Source organism: Falco biarmicus, chromosome 8 (genome assembly GCF_023638135.1).
Source record: "Falco biarmicus isolate bFalBia1 chromosome 8, bFalBia1.pri, whole genome shotgun sequence".
In the NCBI taxonomy this organism is placed as follows: domain Eukaryota; kingdom Metazoa; phylum Chordata; class Aves; order Falconiformes; family Falconidae; genus Falco; species Falco biarmicus.
In genome coordinates, this window is record NC_079295.1 from 31,410,105 (window position 1) to 31,437,009 (window position 26,905).

Sequence of the window (26,905 nt, forward strand, 5' to 3'; positions counted from 1 at the left end):
AGACTTTTTGGAAACTAGAAAGTAATTTTCACCCAGTTCTTTAAAAAGCACTTGGAAGTGCAGAGATAGCTTCTGGACTGAGTCTGGGGTCTCCTGACCTGCTGTTCTTTTTTCTTTCCTAGTGGGCTGAGTTTGTCTTATTCACTGTTCTCCTCTTTGCTGTGTGCGCTATTTTCTCCATCATGGGATATTTCTATGTCAGTGTGGATCCAGAGGACCTAGAAGAAAAGGAAGAGAAGAGGGAGACCTCAAGCAGAGGAAACATGATTAGTCTTGTTACTCAGAAAACAAAGCTCTAACACATCATGGGATTTTTATTATTTTTTTTTTAACTCAGTAGAAGGGAGAGTAAAAGAAGGGGTGGGGACAATGTTATTTTATTTTATAGCACTGCAGTCTTTATTACTTAAAATGTAGCCATATTGTAAATGGGACCAAATAGCCCTCTATAAAAACCAGGGGGGTCCTGAAATCAGAGCAAAACTCCCTGGGAAAGCTCCTCTGGTTTTAAAAGCCCTTATAAGTAAATACAGTGTAATTTTAAACCTGCCCATCTTTTTAAGCATGGAATGCTTTCCTATGATCTTGTTTTAAACATATATTTAAGGCAGCAGGGAGTAATAAGGGTAGAAGGAATGTCATATGACAGCAAAATTTGGAGGTGTTGGGAGAAAAGAATGAAAATCTAGTATAGGAATTAGGGAAGAATAGATGTTACAGACAGAAGAATTTTTAATGCTATCATCAAGGACTGGAAGTGTTACACACAATCCCAAAGGATTTCACCATGTAACTCTCCTTATGAGTATTTCACCCTGTTATTGCATGTTATGAATGGTCCTGATTTATGACTTTCACCTCCAGGCTCAGAAGTAATAACAGGGAATTAAATTCTGCAGGCTAAAATATTCCCAAAACACTACTGAAGAAGATATGCATGCTACCGTCTCTCCAATACCCATTTTTTCCTAGAAGTTTTCAGCAACTGACGGTGTTCTTAGATTAGACGTGATTAGAGAATTGGTTTATGCTTTCTTATTTCAGAAATCCAAGCAGTTATTTGCCATCTTCCTATATATTAAGCCTTTATTGGGCATTTCCTTTTACAGCATCTGCCACTGCAAGTTAGGATATGGCTGATTTCTTATCTCATGCTTTAGTTATTCCCCACTGGGAGACACGTTGTAGCAGACATCCTGCAGTGAGTTAAACGAGGATGCACTTTATCATTTTTTCAGTCTACAAGAGGAAGCCAAGGCATAGGAGATTTTTCTTTTTCCTCCCTGTTTCTTTGTCTCGGTACCAAACTTGGGATATAGCTATTTTATCGGAATTGTGATATAATTTTCTAATTTTCCTTGGTTGAATGAAGTTGTGATTTCATGTTCTGCATAGAAGTAATTCAACTTTGCTGATCTAGTAAAACTCCTGAGAGGGTCCTTGCCTTCCTCTGTCACTCCAAGGCCACAGTTGTAACAGGTATGACTTAATTTACAACAAAGTTGTCAGTAGGATCTTCAGACTCACAGAGAACAGATTTTAAATGATGCTTTCCTCTTCCATCTTGGCATTGGCCATAGGTGGTCGCTGATGCTCTGATTCAGGAGAACATGAAATACGTATTTAATTTCATTCATGTTCAGGATGGTGCTAGGGAATACACTTAGTTTCACTGCTACTTTAATGTACTGTTGCCTTTGTGTGTGTTTTCTTGAGTAAAGACTAAGAAAACCCCACTTTTTGGCTTATAACTGGAAGACTCGCAACCTAAGATTGTTTCCTTTGCTTCCTGTCCTAAATGTTCATGAACTTCCACCGCTAGTTCTGCATAAGCTCCTGCCTGCTGTGAAATAGCATCTGGGTCTTGTGCCAGAGGGGGACTGTGATCTCAGATAAATGACAGCAGGCTGTGGGTGTGCACACAGAAACACTTAATGTAGTTCAGGCGATGCAGAGCCATTTATTAAACTATGGTGGTTGGATCCGGGAAGCTGAACCCTGCAACTCAGCGGGGAATGAAGGGCATTGAAAACCATCTATTAGGTCATCTGACCCGCTCCTCAGAAGCCAAGTGAGGATTATTCCCTCTGCTCCTTTCTGGTATTGTTCTCGTGCCATGATTCTTTGTGTGGGTTCTTTCTCCTGCAGGCATTGTTGTTTTCCTAATCCTGTTTTATGATACAGTGTGAATCAGCTCAGAGGCTGCTGAATCATTCTGCTATGATGCTGTTTGACCGGCTTCCAATTTGAAGCACTAATAGAAAGCATTTCTCCCCCCGCAAACAAAACAAAAATCCCCCAACTGAAGGAATGGACAGGCTCCAGCAGCACTGAACAAACACAATTTAGAATTACTGGAGCATTTAATTTTTTATAAGCCTTGAATTGGAAGTGTGTTGGGTTTTGAGGGCATATGTGGTGAAGACACAATTGAAAATTATTGGAGCACTTTCCTTGGGAAGCACTTGGTACATCGCAGCTCAAAGTGGCATGAGGGAAAGCAAGGTGTCCAGATCTTTAAGACTACATATGCTCAACAACCTCTTGATTTTTATGTTTTATTTCCTTACTGGCGGCACTACCAGAAGCTGTCACACACTCTGAGCTTAATTTAAAGGAATCATTCCAAACTCATAAAAGATACATTTAGGATGTCATCTGTATCTGCTTTTTAGACTTCTGATGCCAAATTGCCCCTTTCCCAACATCTCCATGTTCCAAACCATCACCATAATGCTGGGGGGAGAAAAATTGCAACTCACAGTTGAGAAGGTTATGAACAGGAAGGCAATGCTATAAATAAAGTGCTAACATGAGGCTGGGGGCTGCGTCTGCAGCCCCTCTGGAGAATTGCTTGCCCAAGGGAGTGTAATGCTCTGTTCACATTTTATTTCCAGCTGATGCAATTACTTCTTCCTACCTGCTCATCGTCACCTATTGGAAACTTTGTCCCCCTCTGATCTGCCTGCTTGGTTGCTGGTATGATCCTTCCGCACTGTTTCAGCTGCAGTTGTAAAGCTTTGCTAATTGGCCCCATTTATTTGAAATGCACCAGCAGTTTGGAGGGATTTCCACTGGGCATGCTGATCACCAGCCAGGAGCAGGCTGAAGAGCTGCCCCTGCTGTAGCTGGAGAAGGTAGGAAAATAGCCCACTCAGTATAGCATTTTTCCAGTTTTAGAGCCACAACTTCATCCTCTGAGCCCTTTCATGGTTTTCAAATGGACTCAAGACTGGATCAAAGATTTTAGGACCTGGTTCCGTGGAGTACTGAGGTTTCTGGGGTTTTTTTCTTCCATATGGTCAACTCTGAGATGGAGTCTTGCACAACTCTTAACACCCAATTTTAGAACAATATTCCTTATTCCTTCTGATTCTTTGATTTAGAATCAGAGGAAGAACCCAAAATAGTGATGGTATATGTAAAGTGGTATGAAGCTCTACAGAGAAATAGCAGCCTGCTGCCTGTCCAACTTTGACTGTCACTGAAGGGAGTCTCAGCTGTTAGTGGCGTTTGCCCTGGAACAGATTAGGAAAAACTCACACCAGCTGTTTTGGTGGCTGACCTGCAGAAATGATCATCTCCAGCTAAGGGACAGTAATGAGCTGCTGGGGATCTGTAGGTATGTTGCTACACAAGCCTTCATGGAGATTGCAGGGATTTGGCTTCACTGTGGAAGTATGTATTTATCTGTTTTTCTGAAGGATGCTTTCTGATAAAGATTTTTTTTTTGTGCAGCAAATTTCCCGTCGGTTGCGCTGGCTGTTACTCAATGTATTTTCCTCCCTTAACATGTTGTGTCACCAGTGTTATTTCCAGCTTTGCATGAGATAAGCATAAAATTGAGATTTCAAACTCAGCAAAACAACTTCTTGGCTGTGGGTTCCTTAAAATTACCTCTTCTTTCTGAGGCAGTTAAATGCCTTTAGGTAGCAAGCTGCTCTGTGCAGCTCAAGGGGCTTGCATCCCTCTTTTCTTCCCTCTCCCTTTCCCCACAGTCCCACAATTTCAGAAGATGAATTTTGGAGGATTCCAGAAGATGAGCTCTGGGAAGGCTGCATGGGACTGGCTCGGATGCAGATAGTATGTGCTGTCAGCACCGGCTGGGAGGCAGGAGCCTGGCCAGGCACAGGAGCTGGTTCTTCTTAGGAGACCCAGATGGGGCTGGGCAAGGCAGCCTGGGGCAGGGCTTGCCTTGGTGGAAGATGTGGTTCTCCTGAGCAGTGATCTGGGTGTGAGTTTTATTGTGAAAGTGAAATGTGAGCAAGTGAAAGGAAAACTTTTCACTGGTCTAGGTTCTGGCCTGAGGCATTTTGCAAGGAGGTGGAGACCAACAGGCAGGGAGGAAAAAAAAGGCTGTTTTGTCAAGGTCTTTGCAACTCCTCGGTGAACAGCTGGAATTCCCCACACCAGACTGGAGAAAAAAATGAGACGGGGGAAGTGGAAAGTTCAGATGATTAAATAGTGGATGGCTTCAGACCTTTCAGAAAAGTGCTTTCCTAACTGGGGTGGGGGGCCATTGGGGGAGTTAGTCACCGATGGCTTGAAAACTGGTTTGTCACTCCAGAGTATTGCAAAAACTGGCATGCAGATCTGCATTGGTGGGTCTGCAGTGACTGGAGGGGAGGGGGTGGTGGCTTTGCTCCTGGCAATGCCCCTACCATGCATGGCAGCCACCACCTTGCTTCACCTTGCAACAGAAAAAACAGCTGAAGCTGTGTTATGGGTGGGAGCAGCACAGAAGGGGGAGCTATGGTTAGGGGTGGTTAACGGGCAGTTTTAGCCAGGGTCATAGAGGAATAATCTCCTCTTCTCTCTGTGTTGAGTTTCTTTGCCTAGCTACAAGAAACACTTTCTAGTACCAGCAGCTTAAACTTCAGAGTTCAGCTCCATGGCAAATACCACAGCTGCTGAATTTTGGATGGTACCAGACTCTGCATTTCATTATCACTACATTCGTTATTGTGATATAATTTTAAAACAGCATTTAAGAGATGTTTCTGGTCCCAGATGTTGACAGATCTGGCCAGGGTTTTGCATGTTGATAGCTGGATTTATGGTACTCTTTCATGTTAACGTGTGAGATAAACCTGTCATGTACAAGTTGATATCGGGGGGCCTTTGGATTTCCCCAGCAATTTAGGAAAAAACTAAAATCCCCCGTGAAGCTGGCTAAGCTGTGGCATTGCTTCCTTGTCAGAGCTGCCCACATGCTTTCTAAAGCAGGAGCCCTCATTTGTCTCCTGCAAAGTGCTTCCCAGAAAGAAAAAAATCAGGGATATTAAACATTTTGCCTTGAGAAGGGATCATGCTGCATTACAGAAATTGCATGAAGGAAAATAATTGCTTTGTTTAACGTCCCTCCTTCCTTGCCAGGTCAGGTGGTTGACAAGAAACGAAACAAGTTGTTTCTTAGTGAGCTTTGAATCAAGGAGCTGCAGCGTCTTCTCATGTTGTGTTTTACTAGTGGATCAACATTGACCTGCCTCTAGTACCTGTAGATCAGAAGGTTCCCAGGATGCAGAGAAGCCACACTGCGGGCTCCCTCTGTCAGCTGATCAACTCTGATCTCTTCATTTTTAATGAATAATTTTAGCAGTTATCCTGCAGGGCTCAGTCAGAATTGGTCTAAATTTAGGCCAAAACAAAAGGACCTGAGAGAACTGTAATCAATGAAATAGCAAAACTCTCAAAAAAAGGCTAAAATGCTGGTTTAGTGCTTAATTAAAATTTTAATATGCTTACAGAAAGCGAAAACCTAAACCAGTATGTAGCAATTCAATTGGAGTGATGAGGAGTGGCGGTTGGAATCCAGCAGCGTGGCAACTGGCAGCCAAGCTGAAGACAAAAATCAAGCAAACATCACTTTTTAGATTCTTTTTTGTCATTGCATATGTTGTTCAGTCTGCTTGGCCTGTCCTTTTCAATCTACCCATGTGTGTAAGGGAAAGAAGCTGAAATGACTTGTGGAAGACACATACCCTCCCCAAGCTGCAGCGTGGTTTTCCTCTTGTTGCAAACTCCCAAGTTAGCAGGCAGCCCCCTCAGCCCCACATGCTGATCTTCCCTCCCCAGAAGTCACTCAGACTTCTCCCCGATGACTTTGCCAGCCCTCAGCACCTTGCTTATTCCTCCTCTCATGCAGCCCTTCTGCTGCCAGCAACAGTGCGTCTTCTTGGAGGTTGTCCTGGGTGTAACGCTGCCCACTTTCCTGCAGCCAGAAAAGTTTCTCACCCATGGCACTACTGTGTCTGGGCAGAAATCACACTGAGCCAAATATCTGGGTAGTAACAGGGCATCTGCCCTGGCTTGCTTTGGCACTGTCTCCTTGTCACAGCCTCATATGGCCTGATGCATGTTCTGTAGGCAAATCAGTTCAGAAGCATTGGGGTAATCCAGCAGCTTTGTGCGTCCCTCCAATCTTTCCTGTGCCCAGTTAGCTGCCCACAGTCAGCCCTTGTGTTGTGCCACGTCAGGCTGCAGGGTCTTGTGGATCAAAACATTGCTGTTAGTGGCCATGGGGGATCTGTTTGTGTTGCCCGTGGCCCCAGCCTTCTTTAGTTGGCCTTTGTAGGTTATTTATGGTCAGGGTGCTCCTTCCAGCCTCCTGCTTGGGCTGGAGGCTCTGGGGCCCTGCTCTACCAGTCAGTTTCTGAGTCTTTCTCTTGTAGAGCAGTAGGAGAAAGCCACTCGGGTTGTGTTCATCGCAGCAGTAGTGTGTAGTCCGTGGGCTGTATCTGCAACCACAGATCTCCCATCAGTGTGGATGCAGCAGCCGGTGAAATGGGGCTGGCTCCTCTGCCAGCAGTGCCAGCGCAGGGACTGCTGGTGTCAGTGGGGCTGGCTCTGTGGCCTTCCCAGGCTTGACCAGGATGTTTTGAAAGGAGACCTGTGTTACTACTGTGGTGCTGCTGGGCTTCAGCCTCTGAATCTGCTGGGCAAGGAGAGCAGCAGGGTGCATGCCTGGGCAGAGCTGCTCCTCCTGACGAAAGGACCTGTGCTGGTGCTGCTTTGCCCATGGCGGGGCACTTTCTGCTCCTTTTGCTTGTCTGTTCCCAGTGATCAGGTCTCAGGTAACTGGCATCTCCCAGACCTTGCTGTATTATGCGCCCACCCACAAGGGAAGTTTCTTCACATGGAGGTGAATTTGGTTGCTTTCAGCTCTGACTTTACCCAAGTCTGCTTGGAGCCTTTTTTAGGTCTCTTTCTCTGTTTAACCTGTGCATCAAAGTACTTTCCAAGTAGGCCTTCATGCTGTTCTCGCCAAAGACAGAAGCCTCCCAAAGGTGCTGTGCCAAGATGGATTTTTCCTGTCCAAGTTACAGGTGAAACAGGCCAGCAGGAATTCAGCAGGAACTAGGAGCTGCTGCCTTTCAAAAAGGCGAGCTGCTGCCTTTCAAAAAGGCGAGCTGCTGCCAGTCACAGGGGCTCCCACACGGAAGGCTGTGCAGTCCAGCTCCTGCTGTGCCCTGAGATCAGAGGAGGCCAGCAGGTGCTCGGATCCATCTCTGGGGGCTGCAGCTCCCAGGTCCCAGCACTGGCCAGCCTGCCTGTCTGCCGTTCATGGTCTGTCAGTGCCAGCTTTGCTTCCTGACGCTTCATACAGCCCAAAATCTGCAAAGCAAAGCGGAGAAAGTTCCCTCTTTTCCACAGAGTGCATTTAATTTGCTTTCACTCCCTCCTTATTCACAGCCAGTGTCATTAGCTGTCTTTTTATTTTGGGGCTGGCCAAGAGAGCTGCACAGCCCCCCCCCATCTCATCACTGCCCTGGAGAAAGGGGAGGTCAGGACTCTCCTATTCTGCTCACCCACAAACACCTTCCTGGAAGCTGTCCTCAAATTCATGTCCCCCACTTCTCCAAAGAGCACATCCCTCATGACACCAAGGATTTGACAAGGTGTTAACCAGCCAATCCCTTTGTGGGGATTAGCCAGCCTGGGTAATGTTTGCATTTCACCCTTTGCTGTCTGCTGGCTGAGGCTTTGCTTTTGGAACTGATGTCGCTATTTTTCTTTCCTTCCCCTGCCCCAAGGTTGTCCTGAGTGCCTGCACTCTGTACAAAATAAGTAAATGGCCTTGCCTGTTTGCAGGCAGATGGTCCATCCATAGAAGCTTTGATAGTGCCATGAAGTATCCCTTTGTGCTTACAGTGCCAGCGTAGTCCTTTACATCCCTACCGGAGGATGACTTTGGCCCTTCTTTGCACCATCCTTTTGTACATGCTGGCTGAAACCAAAGGGCTTGTGCTTCATTTCTCACAGCCTGCAGCACTCCTCAAGCTTCTGTAATGCAGGCTCTGAGTTCCCTCTTCTGTTTGAGCTGAAAACTATTAAAAGACATTCAGTGCTTCAGAACCAGCTGGGGTTTGTCTAGTAAAGTTCGTTTTTTGTAGGTTTTTTACTGTGTTCATATCCATCACTTACAGCTATGGAGTAGAATGCTGCTCCAGTCTTCTCCTATCAACCTTTGCTTTTCCAGAGAAGGCTGGGCTTTTAGCTTTTCCATAAAAACCTTATCTTTGGTGCCTTTAGTCCTAATGTTGTTCATTGTTCAGCATCCCTTGAAGCCAAGGATTTGGACACCTTCCTCTGGGTTTTCACTTCCATTTGCTCAGCATTTCTTAGCTGGTGTTGCTGTACCACACCTCCTGGGCCCACTGACCTACTGGGCTAAAAAGGAGCAGAGAAGTCATCCCAGTGGTTTTAAAAGATGCACCTAGAGCGAACCTGCTCAACTCTGAAAGTTTTGAGCCCCTTTTCAGCTTGTTAGAAGAGCAGTCACTTTTCCATGTAAAGGTGTGCTCTCATGCCTGCTGTGTCCTACTCTGGTGGGGAAGGGTGCTGCCAGGCCAGAGCAGCTCTGGCATCCCTGGCACCGTGCTCCTGCTTTCCTCTGGGTCTGTGTTTCCTGGCTTGGATTCATCTGCTCTGGCCCTCTCCTTGGTGGGTCTCTCACAGTGGTGATATTCACTCTGAGGGAGCTGTTGCCTCCAGCAATTTATTTGACTAGTCTCATGATGTTACTTGTGATGACACCCATCACGGGGTTTATTTTTGCCTTTTCAGTCTCCACCGTTGTTCCAGGTTTCTGATGTAGTTTGATTCAGACTGTCAAGCTTTTGCCAGTTTTGTCTTCCTCATCATGTCTTCCCATTATCAATGCTCTATTTGAAGTCCAAGTGCCCTTCACACCACAGATCTGCAAACTAAGTAAACTTAGCAAATCATTAGGGCAGACTGACCGCTCCTGTCTCTATCAAAGATTGGTATTAAATTAGGTCCCTTCGATAAACTGAGCTGATGGGCCAAATTGGATTGCGCGTGTGGTATGATGAGCCTTACAGGGCTTATGATTAAAAGACATAAGGGAATGCAATTATTTAGAGAGCTCCTGGCAGATTGCTGTAACTCACTAGTCGCTTCTTTATCAGAACAAAAGAAGAGCTGAATTCTTCAGGGTGGCATGCAGCTCCTGGGAAGCTCTCTGAGCCTCTCATTGCTGGGGGAGGCAAAAGTCATGTTTGTCTCCTGCAGGTTTTGATGTATGTGATAACACTGCAAGGGCTGGGGGACAGGACGGGACATGCCACTTGACCATTTCTGTCCCCAGGGTACTTGCTCCAGGAGTGAAACCTTTCACACAGGTGGCTTCTTTATCTCTTTTTACAGCTGCTTGGGTTTTTTTCCCCACTCTAAACTACAGCTATCTTTGCAGCAAGATAGAGCTCAGCTGGGTTTCTTTGTTGGACTCTGACCAAATCCTGACCTGCACAGGGAGCTCAGTGCAATCTAGGCTGACTCCCTGCATCAAATCTTGAAGCCTGGGGCTGGATCCTGACCCAGTAGGAAAAGCTCTGTTAGCTTAGGCTCTGCATCAAGCCCTGAAGATGAGAAATGTCTGACTGGACTCAAATACAATTTTGCCTGGTTTTTTTCTCTCAGATTACTGAGTCAGAGCTAGATGGCATATGTAATTCTAGTAGAGCTATTCTTCTCTCTCTCTTTTTTTTTTTTTTTTAAGGAACATTCATGCTGCATTTTAATTACAACATTTAGAATATGTCCAAATAGCTCGAGCTCAAATTGATCTTGTTTTTCAGCCAGGAAGCTTGTTTTTCATCTATTACAATAATAAATGTGCTATTGATAATAGTTTAGGTGCAATACAGCAAACCCTTGTGTTATGCATCAGTTCAGGAGGGCCAAAATTTTCTTATTATCCATTATTGATATGACAGTTTGCAAATACTTAACAAACAAATTACCAGATTTTCCTTGTTCTCCTCTTAGTTTGCAATCTTAGGCTTTTTGACAGTTGAATTCAGGATTAATGATGATCTTGTTTAAGACGATTGTTTGCTAGCAAACAGATTTATTCATGAAACCTACAAGTGTAGTAGGAGAACTAGCACTGGGACTTTGAATTAAATCTCATCCTTGAAGCAATTTTTTTAGCTTTAGTCCCTCCAATTCTCTCAAGTAGAAATCGGATTTGCCTGGTAAAGTACTTTAGGCCTGGTAAAGTACTTAGGTTATTAATTTCTTACTTTATGTAGACATTTTAAATATAGAAGCTTAACATGAAGGGCTGGCAAAAGGAGATGCTTTTCCCTCCTAGCCCTGAGCTTGCTGGGTCTGTTTGGACTGTAAGTGCTTTAAGAGACAGGTCCTCTCTGAGCACAAGCAGGGCAGCAAGGGGAACACCCTGAGCCTCCATAGAAAAGAGAGATCCAGAAGGACACGCTGGATTTGTTCCTCAGTAAAGCACTGGAGGCAGCACTGGGAAATATTCAGTCCAGGTCTTGGGACCGGTAAAACACATCTGTGCTCTGCAGCAGCTTCCTCTCTGCCTGCTGCAGGTCTGAGCACAGGGTAAAGGGTACGGCGAGGGCTGAAGGGCCAGCGTCTGCCCAGGAAGGCTGGGTCTGGTGTAGAAGGCTGCAGGTGAAGCAAGGAGAATGCTACATGCCATGGGAAAAGCCTGATGCATCCCCGGGGGCATCAAGGGCAACTCCTAAGGAAAAACACAGCACCAGAAAAGAGACTTAAAGAAAGCATGAAGCATCCCCTTCGGGGCACGTGCTGGGCACCAGGCCATTTTTGCCCTGTGGTTTCTGACCGTGGGCTTTGCGTGCACAGTACAGGAATTCACTAGTGTGTGAGCCAGGCTTTGGAGAAGAGAAGTGAATTTGTTCTCAAGTAAAATCACCTTTTGTTAGCAGAAAATCTGAGCTGGGTTTCCCAAAGGAACAGCGTTTGAAAATCACAGACGATTAATAGATAACACAGTTGAGGAGGTTGGTTTGTTTGTTTGTTTGGATTCTGAGGAGGTTTTTTGTTTGCCTTTTGGGTCTGGGAAGCTGGAATGCCATACGTAAGTTTCTCCACAACTGACCTGGCCGCAAATCTGTTTTAATGCAAGAGTATCTGAGACTCTCCTTAAAAGAGGAGCCCCCAGGTGTTCTGAAACACCAAACGTCACACCAGCAAAACTGACTAAAGTTGGCAACTCCAAGCATAGCGTATCACATTGGTCTTCAGCAAAAATAAGCCAAATCAAACAAGACTTGATGGAACAGAATAAAAGCAGGCAAGTACCAGAGCTTGGCTTGAAATAATGTGTTAATACAGAATGTTTCTTCACTACTTTTTATCTGATAAGCAGTAAAACCACAGACTTATGCTGAATACAGTTTATATGTGCCCTCTGCTAATTGTCCATCCCCATTGGCAACGTAAGCACTCATTAATCACTTCCCTTGGAGCTAGCAGTGGCCAGCAGCGAGAGGGGCACAGCTGTGTATTTCAGCATGTCTGCACATGTGTTTTCAATCCTGGAATAATCCCCATTATATGGACATTTTAGCCTGGTATTTAAACCTTCATCTCACTTCTTTTTAAGGCTTGCTTAACACTTTTCCAGTTGACTGGTGCAGCATCCATCACAGTAATATGCCAGCTATGATGTTTCTGTTAATAACTACTGAGGAGCCGGGTGGTGCAAGGCCTTGAGCTGACCATGGGCATTTTCTCTGTGAATGCCAGGGGGGGGATTTTTTGACCACAGCAACTTGCAGATGTGCAGGGCAGCAGCAGGAAACTGCCTGTCATTCAGTCCCCAAGCGTCTCCCAGCTTGGGAATATGGCTTTTGATGTGGTTACATTTTCAGCCCTCTTCTGCTGTTGGGGATTAAGGCTTTGAGAAAAACACACATCAAAGTTTGTGAAGTGCAGCTACAGCTGGACACACCAAGGGTAAACTGGCTCCAATTACCTGCTTTGCTTATACCAACTGCCATACATTACAAATCAAACCAGCCACAAGGAACGAAACTATTAAACTACTTTCTCATAATCGTTAATTATGAAGATACCATCGCTCATGTTTGCAATCCATGAACTGTCCTGTGATAACTGATTTATTTTTTTTGGTTCAATGAATTGAGATGGTGAGGCTGCATACAGTGCTGGCAAGTGATTTTTGCAGGGACCCACTCCTGCAGATCTGAGCTGCTGAAACCCCCTTTTTGTGACACAAAGCCAGCACAGTGACCTCGTGGGTACAGATTTACGTGCCCCCCCCCCCCCACCCTCCTGGCCACCCTGCCCAGTCTCCAGGAAAGGCTCAACCCAAATGTGTCCTGCTTAGATGGTCTGGCAGGAGAAGGTCATGCAGGTATTTGATACCCTGACAGTCAATTTAAGGAGAAGCTTTCAGGCCAAGAAGGTGTCACCCCAAAGATTTTTCTCTGGCATGTTGAACACCTCAAAACTTTGCCAAGATCCATCAGTCTGGGTTCTAATTAAATTCCCCTCTCCTGCTTTGCCATCTTTAATGTGTTTATTCTCAGTGTGGCAGCACAGTGAGAGGGGTTCTTATCCCCCTCCCAGGGCAAAGGCAGCAGGTATGGGGCAAATCCCATACTTCTTCAGACCTCCCCCAATTCATCCTGCTGGTGTTTAGTCTTCCTTACACACCTCTGCTGTTTCCTATTGATGGGAAGGGCAGTAAAATGGGTCAGAAGAGGGAAGAGCCCTCCAAAGCTGCTCATCCCACCAGGGTCACTTGCTGCCCGAGTTAGCCATGGTCTGGAGACTGAGTTACCGATGGGACTTGTCTACAAGAGCATCTGGGGCAGTCTCACACTAAGTGCTTTCCAGACAGATGTCACCCAGCTGGTCGATCTCCTCAGATGTGCACATGAGTCCATGTGTGTGATTGGATCACTGATAGATGCTCTGCAGCCATCTGGATGTAGGGAAGAAATGACAAATCTCACCCCCACCAACCACACCTTCCATGAGATATTGATGAATGAGATCTTTATTGGCTGCTGGGCTAATTAAATAGAAGTTGCATCAGCTTCTAGCTGACAGGCTCTAATTGCTCCTGAGCAGATTTTGAGAGGACCAGATTAATAGGAAAATAAAAGGAAAGACTGTGGATTGGATCCAAGGATGTATGTGACTGCATCGTGCTTCAAATGAGCTGGAAGTTTATCCCACCTTTCCCTGGAAAGCGGGGGCAGGGCAGGGGGCTCTCCTTGTGCTGCAAGAGCGCGTAGGGAGGTGCTGTCACAAAAGCCAAAATGAACATAGATAACAAAAAGGAGAAAATAGTATCCTGGGTTTGGGTAAGAATTTCTGAAGTCTGTCTTTGCCCCAGTCCCAAGCTTTGGCCTTGAGCATCTGGTACCCATTGTTCTGTGCTCCTGTTCCCCATCTGTCACACAGGAGTAACAATGCCTGGTGCTGAGGGCTGAACTGTGCGGAATGCTCTGGCACCATGTGAATCCCTGATTCTGTTGTGGGTTTTTTTTCCCTCCTGTTGCCTTGAAATCCAAAGACTGAAAAAGGGGTGTCAGGCGCCAGTAGCTCCTGCAGCCGAGCCCAGCCCTGTGCAGCCCTGTTGAGGGCTTCGGAGAAGGATGCTTCCCTCCAGCAACAAGGATGTTGGGACTTTGAGCCTGGCCCTTCATGGCTCACGGTCCTTTGAAGATGAGAGGTGCTGGGTGTGTGACACTGTGTGCTAGCTGCCAGCAAGGGGTGCAAAGCCCTCTCAGCCTCTTGCTGTTCCGCCACGCGGAGGAGCAGGGCCAGGGTCTGATTTGCCTCTCTTCCAGGCTCCTGCCCAAGCCTGCAAGTGGGCAGTGGGGATGGTTCAACAGGAGGGTCACTACCAGCAGAAGTTGCTGGGTACCCAAGTTGCAGGTTGGTCCAGGACGGAGCTGGACCTGGTACACATCAGATCCTAGCATTGAGGAAATTAGCTGAAATTACTGGCCAAGCCCTCAGTGACTTCAGTGGTGTCATGTTTTCCCCAGTGGACTCTGAGGGCTATATCTGGGCACATCCAGCATAAGAGGCTTGTCCCATGTTTAATTTATGGGGTGATGAATGAGTTCTTAGCATACAATGCATTTAATTCCATTTTGGCCTGATTTATGGTGTGATGTGAACTGCATGTGAAGTTTTTAATTCAGTAGGTGGTGACTCTGATTCAGTATATGGAGTGTGACAGAAGAGGTGATAAATTTGATTCCAAAGGTGATGCATCAATTTCAGTGTGAAGTGCATCAAATTTATCACATGGCACATTGGTTTCAGAGCATGACACCCCAGTAATGGCCGTGCCAGGTCGGTTAAGCAGGATACCTTTGTTGCATCACCAGTGGTCCCCACGTCCACCAGCTCTCCAGAGAAAATGGCCCTTGCTGTTCGTCTTTTATTTGACCTTGCAGGACTTGAAGAAACACAGTAAAATGGCCCATCATGTGCTGGTCAAAATATTTGTCTTCAATTTAATACATGCCCCAGGTAAGGGCTTCTGATATCCCACCTAGTTTTGGGTCTTAGGAAGAATGCTGCTGCTCCTGGGAATCTCAGCACTAACCAGAAAAATTGTCTCATTTTGGGTTCATTTCATGACTCAGTATCTTTGCTTTTAACTGAATGTCCAGCTGATCCACATTGCTGAATAAGGATGTGGAGTTTGAATCCTGTCTGAGAGAGACTTCAACACTGAGCTCTCTCACATCTGGAACCTCTGTGGGTTATTTAAAAACCACAAACAGCTGGAGAAGACACCTCTTCTCTCTCAATCCATACTGAGGATGATTTTGGGCTAAGACTTCCCATCTGAAATAAACCCACATCTTGATGAAGGGATCCTAATGACATTCGGGCAGCGGCCAGGCAGGCTGGTGGGACTTGGTGCAGGCAAGCAGGACAGCCCTGGGTGTGCTGGGCACCGAGGGGGCTCCCAGTGCCCGCGGTACCCAACCCTTTCCCCATCCTCGTGCCCCATTAACTCCAGCACCGCTGAATCCAGCCCTGGCATGGCGAGTCGCTAGTGCAGCTGAGAAAGACGTGAGAGGGCTGATGAAGGGATTTGGTGACAAGCTGAGCGGGAAGTAATTACTTTTCTCCTTCTCTCCTCCTTTCACTGCCACAGCCTCTGCGGCAGCGAGGATAAATGCAGTATGTTAGCAGCAGTGAGTGGCGGATTCACTGAGCTGCAATTTATAACACTGTCCTCCCCAAAGCCTCATTGGAGGGCATTATGAAGTTAGCTTTGTAAGAGGGGATAAAATGATGAGAGGGTCACTCTGGAAAAGCATTTGGAAACCCTCAGAAAAGGAGCTATTTTCTTCTCTCCAAGCCAGGTATGTCTCGTTGAGCTGACTCCAGCAGAGCTCGAGGGAGAGTTAGTGCTTATACACCAGATATTAAATTTAATCCAGTGAGAAGGAGCAGATGTTGATATACCAGGCCTGTCTGCCACCACATCTAATGCATAAGGATGGCTGAAAAATCTTCCATCAAAATGTTTTGATTTTTCTTGAAGAAAAAATAGACTTCTACTGGAAAAAAACCCCAAACCCCCAAGGCAGAAAACTTATGGTTGAGAAAACTTGGTCTTCAGACTGTTGATAAAGGGTTGCTGCTGTCAGATGGGATAAAGAGGAGGATGTTTTTCATCAGTCATGTTAATCTGATCTGTCCCTGCATGCAGGCTTGTGTGGGCAGATAAAATAAACCAGATCCTGATACGCCGATGAGCCAAATTCTATCACGGTTTACACCAAGGGACTGAGCTGTCCGGATGGAGAGGCAGGGGAGGGCTTGGCTTATAATATACCCTTGAGTGAAGGGTGTCAAGCACCAGGAAAGGCACTGGGCTAATGTGCCTCTGGTCTGCCTGGAGGGACCTGTTTGCAGGCTTGGTTTGTGCTCTGGGCTCTCAAAACCTCTGCAGCAAAGAGGTCATGCTGCTCCTGCTGCTCACTGCCCAGTTCCCACAGGGAGAGGAAGCTTTAACCCCAGTCCTCCGATCTCCAGAAGGGTTAAAACCCCCATGCTGGCACACTTTAAATGGCTTTAAATGTACAAGGGAGGGGAAATGCTAACGCCCACCTCTTTTAATAGCAAAAATGCTCGTGAATCTGAACTTCTATTTCAGCACCACCCTGCAAACAACTTTGTTCATGATCAGGGTAAGAGCTGTTGGGTTTGGGAAGTCGCTGTGCCTGCTCCTCCGTCCCCCGGGCACCCCACTGAGGGGAGGTATGAGCCCAGCTCTACTCCATCTGGGGGGACTGGGTGGACTCAGGGATGCTCCCACCACTGCTGCCTGCAGTGAATCTCATCGGCTAAGCCTGCGGGGAGCCAGGATCAGCGGGTGGGCAGCGAGGAGCATCCCAGCCGAGTGGCTGGATCCTGCTCCCACATCACAGCTGTAGGGCAGTTTGCTGAGCCCCCAGCACAGACCCTGCCGCAGCTCTGTGCAGCTGCCCTGCAGAGCTTCCCGGCTGCAGAACGTCTCTCAGCTGTGGAGAGAAGCACATAATTTATTTCTTCGTTTATTTGTTTTGCATGGGAGACAAGGCTGCTGGTTTATAATGTTGAACAACTATTTTAGCAGAGTGCAGGAGGTCCTATAAATCAATTGCCCTTTCCAGAGCACTAACCAGTCACCAGGAAAGAGCAGTTTTATGACACCTTTTTGTGTTCTGTGGGGACTCTGAGGCCAGCATCTCAGCTGGTGTAACTTGGCCTCACTTTTCAAATCCAGGTGATTTACATTAGCTACCTTATGCTGCTATGAGCTACCGCAAGCGTTCTCATACAAATGGTTTAAAAATCTTATTTGGCCTAATTTTTGCTGAAGGTGGGTTCATACATTGCTTCATGGTATTTTAATGTACATTTGACAGAGCACTTACTTGCCTTAGGTCAAAATGTATGCCTCTAACAAATGCATCTGTCACTCCCAAATAAGTCCAGGCCAAAGCACTAGCAGAAAGGAGGTCCATCTCCAGTAGTATGTACTCCAAGGGCTACTGGTCCCAGTTAGCCAGGCTCTTAGAGGCTCAATTCCCTCCCGCTTGCATTGCTGAGGCTCTCAGTAGACGTCATGGTTTTCCTTCAAATCCTTTGTCTATCATCAGCTGAACATCGCTGAGGCTGCTGGCGCTGCAGTCTGTTGGGATGGCTCCTATCTTCTCCTTGGTTCACTCTTCTCCACTATCTCCATCCATTCATCCATCCATCCATCCATCCATCTATCTCTCCATCCACCACCTTTCATTTAGAGGGCAAGATCCTGCGTTGGGGACTGTCTTTCTTTTAACCCATCCCTCGAGTGGCAGGTTTTTACTGGCTCGCAAATACACACAAAGTGCATTCCCATCCATGATCAAAAGGATGTGGTTGAGCTAATGCTTTTCCAAGCTGCTTAAAGGTGAGCCCTTATTTTTAATTTAAACTGCAGGTTTTAATTTCTTCTAAAAATAGGGTTCGTGCCTTGTGAGCCACACTGGGCACGCACATGGCTTCTCAACAGGGTGGAAGTCACCAGTGTGGGTTCCTGTAGTCTCCTGCCCTGCAGGACCCATCACACCTCTGATGTTACTTCGTGCTGTTGGATTTCCTGGAGATGTTTGGGACCCGTGTGATTTGCACCATTTTGTCTCACTTAATTTCCTGACACTGCTCTGCTATTATTTTTTTACATAGAGAAGGGGAAAAGGAGATCTGAGGCCTCTGGGTGAAGTTCATCCTCTGCAAACAGAGCGAAATGCACACTCAGCTGGACACGGGCCTGTCCTGGCTTTTGGCTTATTTTCTGTGCAGATAAGAGCTAAGCTTAGTTTCATCTGTAAAATTTCCCATTCACATCAGAGGATGTTTCAGTTAACTGGTAATCCACGATGATGAGTTTTCTATGAACTATAAGACCCGGGAGGCTTGAAAAGCATATCTGAGGATGCCTCTCCCTTTGGCATGGGGCATCCAGCAATGGCTGGGGCCCAGGCTGATATCAGTACCTCTGCTTTAAAAGGATTTAAATCATGAAATGTGGGCAGTTCCATGTTTGTTTTGAATCAGCTTTCCACGATTTCCACCACCAGCATCTGGCTTGGCACATTTTTAACGTACAGCTTCAGGTTGCGAACAGAATTGAAATTTTCAGACATACAGGGCTAGCTTCGGAAGTGGTAATTGCATCAACTTAGGATCAATGGAGCAGAATAATATCTGCCCACTAATAATGGCTTAATAAAATTAATAGCACTGTCCCTGCCATGAATTACTTTAAAATAGGGATTGTAGGATAGCAATGTAAACAATAATTAATTTTTCTTGGGAGAGTACTGTAAATTAGATATGACTCTGTTCAGTGTGTAGTTGATACCAGACAATGCAGAAATTGTAGCAGAGTACCTTGAAGGCAGGCGGAGAGGGAAAAAGTGGAGGGGGCCCCTGTGGCATTGGGGAGGTGATTAGATAAATGAAATAAGCCTGGACCAGAAGACGAAAGCTCAGAGCCACATGGCACTCAATATTGCTGCCATCCAACCTGACCCAATTAATAACATATTAGTGCAGGACAGGTCTGTTCAATGGTTCAGGTCCATTAATTGAAATAGAGTGATTAATGGCATTGAAGGAGATGAGGAATACTTAGAAAAATGACAGGAGCGTGCAACACTGTGCTATAGCTGGGGCATCACTCAGGGGCGAGGGAGGTGGGGGGCGGCCACGCTCCTTGCAACACCCAGCCTCCATGTTTCGGCACCCTGTGGCTGCGCTCCAGCGCTGCTTTTACCCCCGTTGAGATCCCGCCAACACCCCAGCACTTGTGTCAATGCCAGAGTTGGAGAGGCAGCAGCTGGAAGGACAAAATCCGTCCTCAGCCTTTCCCAGAGTCACAGTGTGCCGCGTGCGCTTAGCGGCACTGATGCCCATGGGGTTTCCACGGTGGTGTCCAAGCTGTGTCTGGCTGCTGGGATGAAGGTGGCGGGGCTGGGCCGGCCCCTGCTCTTGTGGGTGCCAGCACCTGCTGTTGCTGCGCAAGGGGACATCGGGGCCCTGGCAGAGCATGGCTCCCACCGGCTCCCACAGACCTGGCATCTGCATTTTGCCTTCCAAAGGCCAGTTTTCCTGTTGATTCCAATTAACACCAGCGCTGATGCCTCAAGGACAGCTCTGGAGGCAGCTCTGCAGAAGAGCAGCAATTTGGAAATGTGTCTTGGGACTGTGGTGGTACCTGGGAACCCAGCCCTAATTACAGCAAATGGCCAGAAAGATCTGTGCAATGATTTGAGCCATTGCCATTTGCAGAACAATTTGGCTGCAAGATCACCTTCAGTTCCACTCCCATCCCATCTTTCCCTCACATCCCTGCCTCTGCTTGAACACAGGGCTCAGTGCAGGGACAGGTGCGTGCGATGCACATCCTGGGTGTTTTTCTGGCAAAAACAAGTCTTCCCTTTCATCTCCCTGTTAAATATGCACCCTGCAGCTGGTGTGCGAGTGTGCCGGGGAGGGGGCAGTGGGTTTTGCTTGCAGGGAGCCAAGGTGAGTAAGCAGCTCATCCCAAGCCATTGCCCGCTGGCTGCAGGGAATGAAGCATCATTGCTTCAAGTTCTGCTCTGCCCTGGTCCTTTCTGGCATTTCCATTGTCCCCACAAAAGCTGGGGGTGAGCTCAGCCCCCCGTGCCTTGGGGCCAGCTACATGCCTGTGCCTCTCTCCCAGCACGGAGCCTGCCCATGTCACTCTGGGAATTCACTCGGTTTGAAGTGCCCGTATCTGTGAGTTTTTGGAAGATGGTGTGGTTGGGGGAGGGGGTGTGTGTGCAGTCTGAGCGCCCTCACTCCTGGCAGAGGCTGTGTGAGCCACGGCAGCTGTTTTTGGGCCATCAAAGGCAAAGAGACAGAACTACAAAAGCAGCAGCAACACCAGGGAGAAGCGGGTTCAGAAGGACAAGTCAAAGCATGGCTTTTAATGTGGGGAATAATAAATGAATAGAAAGACACACAGCGCTGCAATGAAACATCCCTTAAATCCTTTGTTTTCATTTCAGATGATAAAGGAAAGTCATTAAGGCTCAATTAGTCATGAAAGTCAGGGGTCCTTCTGCATTGCACCGGCTTGAGAAAGCGGCTCCTGTTCAAAAGCGCATCTTCCCCATCCAGTGTGGGATCATTAAATATCAAACACTTTATTTGTCCTATTTGCATTGCGTATTGCGCCCTTGCACGGGATGAAAACCCTGCAGTGATAATTGATGTACGTGGTTCTAAAGGCGCTCGGCACTCTGCCTCGCGGAGCTTAAAACACGCAGAGAAGCGAAGGAGAAGCTCTGAACAGCAGAGGCTGCTGGTGCTGCTTCAGCAGCGCAGCAGAATGAGGTGACCCTGGCACAGGGAGATAAGGGTCTTGGGTGCGTTGCCTTTCCCTTGGGGATGGAGAGGAGAGGACAGGGTGGGTGACAGCTGCTGCCGGACCCCTGGTCAGATGCAGCCATGCCGCTGGTCCCAGGATGTCACTGGGATGAACTGGTGTCTCTTCCCTGCTATGCTGGGGGCAAACTTTGCTGCAGCAGGCCATGCGCATGTACAGGAGGCCTTTAAATATTCCTAAGGCAGGAACTGATGTTGAGATGATGGGCGAGAGAGACTCTGAACTGAGAAGGTTCCTGCAGCCATTTGCATGCTGGCCCTGCCACAAGCCCTGACTGAGTGACTGGCGGGACCCTTGGTGGTGCCAGCACGGGGCTGTGGTTTGAGCTGAGCAGGCAGGGGACACCCCAGAGGAATTAAATAGTCCATAAAAAAATCCCCCACAGCAGAACAATCCCCCCAGCCCCTCTCTCTCCCCAGACACGGCTGCACTGAACGCAGCCTACAATTTGGTTTTGTCGCCATGGGAGATGTAAAGCGCAGAAGCTGTGCATTACTCACTGCTTTTATTCCTCTTCCCTTTCTCTTCATCTCTTCGCTAAGACTGCAAATAAGAGAGCAGATGAGCGGCACCTGTGCCACCACCTCTGTGCTCAGAGCAGGGAGGGCAGAGGCCACTGGGACCGGCGGAGCTGCCTTCAGCCCCCGCACGGTCCCACATCGAGGAGCCGCGGCTGGTGCAGGCGCTGAGGAGGGACGAGCACCCGTGTCTGTGCCGTGTTGTGGCACACGAGAGCTCGTGTGATGGGGCCGAGGGAGCATCTCCGAGCAGCCCCCCTGAGACAGGCCAGGCGGTGGGATGGACTCTGGCACGGGGATTCGGCAGGGACAGGTCAGGCGTGGGATGGGGTCGGGTACTGGCCCATCGGCCCACGGGGAGGGAAGAAGCTCGTGCTGCCACAGGCACCTCGGCAGCTGCGAGCGGAGAAGCCTGGCTGAGCCCGCCCAGACTGAAGCAGACGGGACCTGCTGTGGCTCTGGGACTCAGGAATTTCATTCCTTCCTCTCCAAGCAATTTTTCCCTGCCTGCAAGCAGGGACTGCAGCAGGCTAAACAAATAAGGGGCTGTAATATAATTTTAGATATACACTCTTGAATTCGCATTTAGAGTGCAAGCTGTAGTATTTTGGTTTATTATTTAATTACAGAGTTTGTAAATGTAAATGGATTTAGACCCTTAATTTTAGGGGGCTTGAATTACCTTCCACTCCTTGTTTAATATTCAGGTGGAAAAGCTGCCGTCTATGGCTGCAGCACGCCTGGGGTGTGCAGCACAGCTGGGTGAGCGAGGCACTTTCACCGTTCTCTCCTCTTGTTTGTAGAAGTTGGGTGAACTCGTGTTCTACTGTAAAGTGCTTAAAATTAATTAAGTGGCAGAGCATAAGGAGCTGGTTTCAGTCCTTCTTCCCCCGGCAGCACTTTGCAAACCACGACAACCTCCGCAGTAAAAACCAGGAGAAAATTGAGCCCCCGATTGCCAGCTTTTCTCCTGCACCTGAAAATGTAAATCCTGTCTTTCTGGGAATATTACCCTATTAGAAATTGTTTGCCTAATATTATCCATGTCAGACAAACCCCCGACGGTACAAGGCCTCCCTAGCTTGAAATTTGAGCTACATTCCTGCACAGTACTGGGAGTATGTGTCTGGTTTTAATCACATTTTTCTAAAGGCCTAAGCACGTCCATGGGGCTGGTGCTGGAGTATCCCCATGAACTGCCCCTGTTCAAGGTGACTGAGGCCCTGAAACACTGAAACCTGAGCAGAAACCACTTTTGAGGACTCATGTCTGAGCCCGGTGCCCAGCTGGGGGTTCAGTCTTCATGTTTTTCTGCTTGGGTGAATCACAGAACGGTCGGGGTTGGAAGCAGCCCCTGGAGATCATCTAGTCCAACCCCTGCTAAAGCAGGTTCTCTTAGAGCAGGTTGCACAGTTGTGTCCAGGCAGGTTTTGAATGTCTCCAGAGAAGGAGTCTCTACAACTTTTCCAGGCAGCTGTTCCAGTGCTCTGTCACCCTTGAAGCAAAGTTCTTCCTCATATTCAGATGGAACTTCTTGTGTTTCAGTTTGTACCTGTTGCCCCTTGTCCTGTGGCTGGGTACCACTGAAAAGAGCCTGGACCCATCTTCTTGACTCCTGCCCTTAAGATGCTATGTTCCCCAAACAGCTGCTTTTCTTCTAGTGAAGATTTTTTCAGGGGAGCTGTCCCCCTGTTTCATTGTGATGCACCCCCTCCCCCCCTCCCTGCCCAGCTGAAGCTCCTGGTGCATGCCAAGGGATGATGCCAGTGCTTGTGCCAGGACCATGCTGAGGTGCTGCGTGCCTGGCCAGGCAGGGACGCTCCTGGGGCAGCTCCTGCAGGGTAAATCCCAAGGGCTGCCTCAGCAAGCCTGGGGCTCCTAGGTCATGTCCCTCCTGCTCATGCCACCAGCCAATGGGGCTATTAATTAGGGGAATCAATTTGTTGCCCAGGCAAGGCGCCAGCAGCAGCGCTGCCACTCAAGAGTGAAGTGTTTATTTAGGGAAAACCCATCGCTGGGCATTTGCATCATCCCCCTGCCCGCTGAGCTGCTCAAGTCAGCTATCACCAGGCAGGGGCTGAGGTGCTGAGTGCTCGCCCCAGGAGGCATGGGGCAGCGGGGGTGGGGGGCGTCTGGGATGTAGTGCTGAGGGTCGGTCCTAGCTGCACCCCTGGTGACATTCCCTGCCCCAGCTCCCCAACAGGGCCAAGGCTGGTTTGGGGATGTCTCACTTGTCCCCCATGAGAAGGAGACCAGCCATTTTCGCTGCTCAGATGAAGCCCCAAATAGAGTTAACCACCCCTCCACCCCCGCCGAAGGCAAGCCCGAGGCTGTAGGCTGTCCCAGCTGGTGTGACAGTCCTGAAAATAAGCTGCAGTTTTTCTCACTACGACCAGAGAAAAAAAAATTCTTTTGTTTCCTTTATCTGTTTTGAACTGTGCTTAACTCAGGCTGCTCATCCCCTGCAATTCCCATCTCCTCATGCTTCCTCCAGCATCAGTGATGTCTGCAGGCTGCTGGCTAAAGGTGGGAGTGCCTCAGAGATGCCACACATGTGTGCATTTAAAACCCTTATTTACTGTGCAGGCAGACCCTGGCCAGAATCAGGGAGGAGGTCTGCAATCTCTTCAGTACCTTATCAGGCATGTACATGCTTCCACCCAGCTTTTGAGCAGCAAGGTATGGATAACATAACCTCTATGTCAGCTCTTGTAGGGGCGACTGCTGCTTGTTCAGTGTTGGGTAAATCATTTCTTTGCGAGAAGAGTCTGTGGAGGGTCATGCCAAGATTGGTGACATATTCTTTGGAGCTACACTAAAGAATAACTTTTCTCCCTCCTGACCTGAATGTCATGTTTTAAAAACTGGCTGGTTTTGTTTGGTTCGTTGTTTTTTTGGTGTGGTTTTTTTTTTCCTTTTTAATGTTGTATGATTTTAAACCGCTGCATTCAAGCAGATGTACATTTGGCGTCTGGGTAGACGATGCAACATAAAGTAAGGACTGTCTAATTCCTATCCATCTGGATTCACTGTATAAATAATCAGAGCGAAACACCTTTAGAAAGGAGGCTGAGGGTGCTGCGCCCATCAGCAATGACATGCAATAAACAGCAAAAGAAGATGTCAGAGTTTACATGACATGTCCATCTTAATCCCTTGCTGCAATTCAAGAAGACTAAAAATAACCCCCCTTCGAGTTTTGGCTGTTTACACAGCTGTAGCATAAATATTTAGATTTGCAAGAGAAATGCTTGCTCAGCCAAAATCGTTTCGAGATCTCTGGAGTCAGCAGCAGGGGGTTTAGAGGCCCAACATTTCCTTGGAAAAATGAAAATCGAAAATAATTAAAGCAGGGAGCAACGTTTCTGCAGCAAAGCTCGGCACTTATGTAAAACAAACTTGGCTCATGTTCTTCAGGGGGTGCACGAAAAACTCCCTGCGACGGCTGGTAAACAACGTTACAAACTGCGGAACAAGCGCCGCTTGCTGTGGCCTTATTTACGTGGCGGGTTTGGACGCGGTGCAAGCGAAGGGGGTGTGTGCAGCCATCACTCCGGGGCTGGGGGTCCCGGGGGAGCCGCAGGCACCTCCATGGAGTGGGCTGCCGTCAGGTTCCCCGTGGGGGATGTGTCTGGCATTGCCCTGGCCAGGAACCACTGTATTTCATTGTCAGGCTTTTTCATTGCACTTTGCTACCATAAAATTGGCTATGGACCCCAAGTTGTCCTTTGACCACCTCTTGCCAGGGGAACAGAAGGCTTTTCCTGCTCTTGAGTATTTACGCAGGCAGGTAAAGCATCCCTCACTCCAGGGAGGGGATGGAGAATGAAGCTGGCTCTTTCCTGCTGAATGACTGCAGCCTCCTTTCTAGATAAAAATCTTTAAGTGGATTTTCCGTCTGGTAAACCGTTGCTTTAGGAAAACCATAAGGTATAGCAGTTATTAAAAAGGGGACTTTTACTAATGCACCTACTGTGTCTTCATTATGTCAGGGTACCTCTATGAAAAGATTTGCAGAAGAATCCATCCATTCATTTCCACACGTAATTCCTCAATAGCCCATTTGCTTCAAAGATTTTTATCGACTTTTACTACTACATGAATCCTTAGATACTTATTTTTTAGGCCCCAGGGGACCCATTGTAAAAGAAATTCGTTTTCTGAAGTTTTATGACAAAGGTTTTGCTCTGGATAAAAGCTTCCCGTTATTTCCAAACTTCTGTTCTCCACTTCTGTTCTCCACAAAGATGACTTTGGCGGGTCCACTCCTATGGCTGCCACAGAGCATGAGGCATGGGTAACATTTTAGGTCCCAGAAACAAATAAACATATATTTCTGTTGGAAAAGGCTCTTTCCTTACCACCATCACTTTTGGTATTGCGGACATCTCTCTGCAGATATCCAAGTGCACACAAGTACCTGGGTGTGGGAACTCTGCTTGTTCCCTCGCTGTTCCCCTTACCATCGCCTGCCTCTGTGCCTGACCCATCTCCATGCAGGCCAGCCCCCCTGTGGATGGCCATAAATGCCCTTATAGATCCCTCTTGTGCCCCCTGAGCACCCCTGGCATGACAGAGGTGGGGAAACAGCACTGGGGCAACTGGCTGGTGAAAAAGCCTTTGGAATCACTCCTGATGGGGCCACGATGGAGGCCAGCTCTCTCCCAGTGAAAGGTTTCGCTAAGCACAAATATCCCGTACCAAAGCAATGCTTTCCATGCTGATTCAGGCTCTGCCAGAGGAGCCCATCAGATTTGCTGTCCCACAACATGCTTTGGCGCAGTGGCTTTATTTCCCAGTGCTGCCGCAGCCAGTGTAGGTGATGCAGAGTGGCTGGTGGACCAGGCTGGCTCCCCCACAGCTCCTTCCCGGTCCCCAGCACCAGCAACCCCTAGGGATGAGCAGGAGCAGGGGCTCCCAGCCAGCCCCAAGGGTACCGGGGACGTTAACCCCCAGCTGGCAGGATCTCACCTGGCCACAGATGCCATGCAGATGGCAAAACTGAATGAGAAACAGGCAAAACCAGTAATAATGGGAGCCTTTATCCCTGCTGCCATGAGCTTCATACAATATTTAAGCTGTGCAAGAGCAAGGCAAACTCACAGCAACTCCGGGAATATTTTATACATCAACTGTGCTTTTTTGGGGGGAAGGAGCCAATCTCTTCTCAGTTTGCTTTCCTGAGGACTGGGAGCTCCCAAACGCAAACCAGCTGCCTTGAAAAACAGGCTAATGTGTGTGTGTGTTGCACATGTCCACTAGCAAAACAGGCATTCGAGGCAGCCCAGTGACCCCGGTGCTCCTTATCTGTGCAGCTCCAGGATGATGGTGACCCATGTAAGCTGGAGCAATAGACGTGTCTTGTTGCTTAATAAAAACATAAACTGCATGGGTGCAATCCTCCTACTAACGTCTGTCAAGATGAGATTTCACTGCCTTGGTCTTCATTGAGATACTGAGCAAAGTGGGGTGACGGAATGGGCCAACAGAGAGGGTGGGAAAGGTGGAGGAGCACAAACGTGGCCACATCCATCCACAGCTGCCAGACGGGCACCAGAGGGAAGCCAGGTGGTTACACTGTGACAGTGTTGTTGACACAGCTAAAGGAAATATTCAAGTGGACCCTTTTGCCATGAGA

At 47.9% G+C, this 26,905-nt stretch overlaps 1 protein-coding gene across 5 annotated transcripts in view; it reads left to right on the forward strand.

The window, feature by feature from the left end:
- The window catches only part of SLC15A2 (solute carrier family 15 member 2), a 77,303-nt gene extending 51,636 nt beyond the window's left edge, over window positions 1–25,667 (forward strand). For all 5 annotated transcript variants that reach the window (XM_056349937.1, XM_056349939.1, XM_056349940.1 and 2 more), the window contains one exon: window positions 123–25,667. In XM_056349937.1, the coding sequence (XP_056205912.1) occupies window positions 123–299 (177 nt within the window). In that variant the 3' untranslated portion in view covers window positions 300–25,667. The remainder of the gene's footprint in view (window positions 1–122) is intronic.
- Window positions 25,668–26,905: the final 1,238 nt, after the last annotated feature.